Source organism: Saprolegnia parasitica, assembly GCF_000151545.1.
Source record: "Saprolegnia parasitica CBS 223.65 unplaced genomic scaffold supercont2.1422, whole genome shotgun sequence".
NCBI classification, from domain to species: Eukaryota; Oomycota; class Saprolegniomycetes; order Saprolegniales; family Saprolegniaceae; genus Saprolegnia; species Saprolegnia parasitica.
The window spans coordinates 200-2,018 of record NW_012157816.1 but is presented as its reverse complement, the minus strand read 5'-3'; the positions used below and the strand labels follow the sequence as shown (position 1 = coordinate 2,018).

Sequence of the window (1,819 nt, the reverse complement as noted above, 5' to 3'; positions counted from 1 at the left end):
CCGTTCCATTGGCTCTACGCGGCGATCGTTCCCCGCACACGCACCGAGTTTGCCATGCTGAGCAAGCACGTCTACTATGGCAAGAACTATGGCTACGTCCATCTCGCGAGCAACCACACCTTGTCGTACGGGGCTGTGGCCCAGCCCTACTCGACCGGCGGCGCGACGCTTGTGCAGGTACGCATCGACTTGTCTCTCCTCAAAGCGATGCAATCACATTGATGTAGATGGTCTCGGACATGATGTCGTGGGCCATCCACAACGCCGCGCTCTCGACTGCGCTTGGCCTCGCGTCGTACGTCGCGTACGCTCGGCTGCGGTCGCACAGCGCATAGGACCAACTCGACGAGGATTCGCATTCGATCATGGCGTCGAATGCTTAGAAGCAACACAGTCTCTGAACAAACGGCTCAAGGAGAGACTTTTATGCGTTCTCACTCAGCGACGTGGCATCAAGGGCCTCGAGCTGGTCACGTTGGCTTGAAAGGCGCTGTTGGCGACGACCAAGCGTCCACTGCGCGCCGAAGGGCTACCGATTTCGGCAAAAACCAGCCGCTGGACTTTTTCGGTCGGATCTGGGATCTGGAACTAATGCGCCGGTGAGCCGGTGCAGAGAGAGATCGTTCGTGGTCCAGTCGCCTTTGAACTACTCGTACATCGATTCATGCTCAAAGCAATGCCTTGGTACGTTGTTTCAGGCGCAGTAGCCTGCGGCATCGTCTCGTCTAAAACCACTCGAGCATGACGACATCGCTGAGAATTCCTCACGGAACAGCCCGCCTGTCGCAGTTTCAGCGGCCGTTGGAGGATGCGTTCCGTCGCCACAATCCATTTGTTCAATGCAAACCAGAGGCTTTGAAGTGGCGTCGACTCCGGCGCGCCAGGCATACCAACTCCTCACGGGCGCCGTCGTGCCGCGCCCCATTGCGTGGGTAATGCCATCTCCATCTCTCGACGTAGTATCGAGTTGATAGTTTTCTTGTAGATTAGCACCGTGAGCAAGGACGGCGTCACGAACCTCGCGCCTTTCTCGTTCTTCACGGTTGTGAGCTCGGACCCGCCAATAGTGTCGTACACGCAAATCTTCCCGACGCCGGGCACCGACAAGGACACGCTGACGAACCTCCGCGCGACGAACGAGTGCGTCATCAACTTCGTCACGACCGAGCTCGGCGACGTCATGAACGCGACGTCCAAGAACTACGCGCACGGCGTGAGCGAGATCGACGCACTCCAGATCCCAACGATTCCTAGCACGCGCGTGCAGGTGCCGGGTGTGGCGGCGTCTCCGATCCGGATGGAGTGCTTGCTCCGCGACGTCCTCGAGATCGGCAACGGCAAAGTCGTGCTCCTCAACGTAGTGCACTTTGAGATTGCCGAGGCGGCGCTCACAGACAGCGGCCAAATCGACAGCAACGTCTTCGCGTCGCTCGGCCGCATGAGCCGCAACGACTACGTCGCAACCTCCAACCTCTTTGAGATCGCGCGGCCAACGTCCTAAATTTGAGTGCAAGAATACTTTCGTTTCTGCCTGGTTGCACAGCGACCGACTACTAGCTTTGGCTGGACCTCAGGAGGGTCACCGACTTTGCCGCAACGATGCGTGTGGCCAGCGATGCCACCACCCAGGAACCACGTTGACGACGCACTGTATCTGCCCCGGCGCAAGTGTGTTGCAATCCCATGCAAGGTGGCAAGTTATGATATCGATCGCCACAGTCGGTAGTCGGTGTACGCACGGTGGTACGTGCCAGTGCCACGTCACCACCTGTCGGCGCCTGACCTTATTGCTGGTGCAATAAGCAGGACCATCGGGCAC

General features: G+C 58.6%; 2 protein-coding genes across 2 annotated transcripts; both read left to right on the top strand.

Moving 5' to 3' along the window:
* Positions 1-54: 54 nt before the first annotated feature.
* Positions 55-420, top strand: SPRG_18740 (hypothetical protein; the record flags this gene model as incomplete). The annotated part of the gene is made up of 2 exons (XM_012358180.1): positions 55-177; positions 228-420. The coding sequence occupies 2 exons, from the start codon at positions 55-57 to the stop codon at positions 333-335; spliced, it is 231 nt and encodes a 76-aa protein (XP_012213570.1). The 3' UTR covers positions 336-420.
* A 419-nt stretch (positions 421-839) lies between these two features.
* SPRG_18738 (hypothetical protein) lies at positions 840-1,501 on the top strand (the record flags this gene model as incomplete). Its single annotated transcript, XM_012358179.1, has 2 exons — positions 840-932; positions 986-1,501. 2 exons carry the CDS (start codon positions 840-842, stop codon positions 1,499-1,501), a joined length of 609 nt encoding a protein of 202 aa, XP_012213569.1.
* Positions 1,502-1,819: the final 318 nt, after the last annotated feature.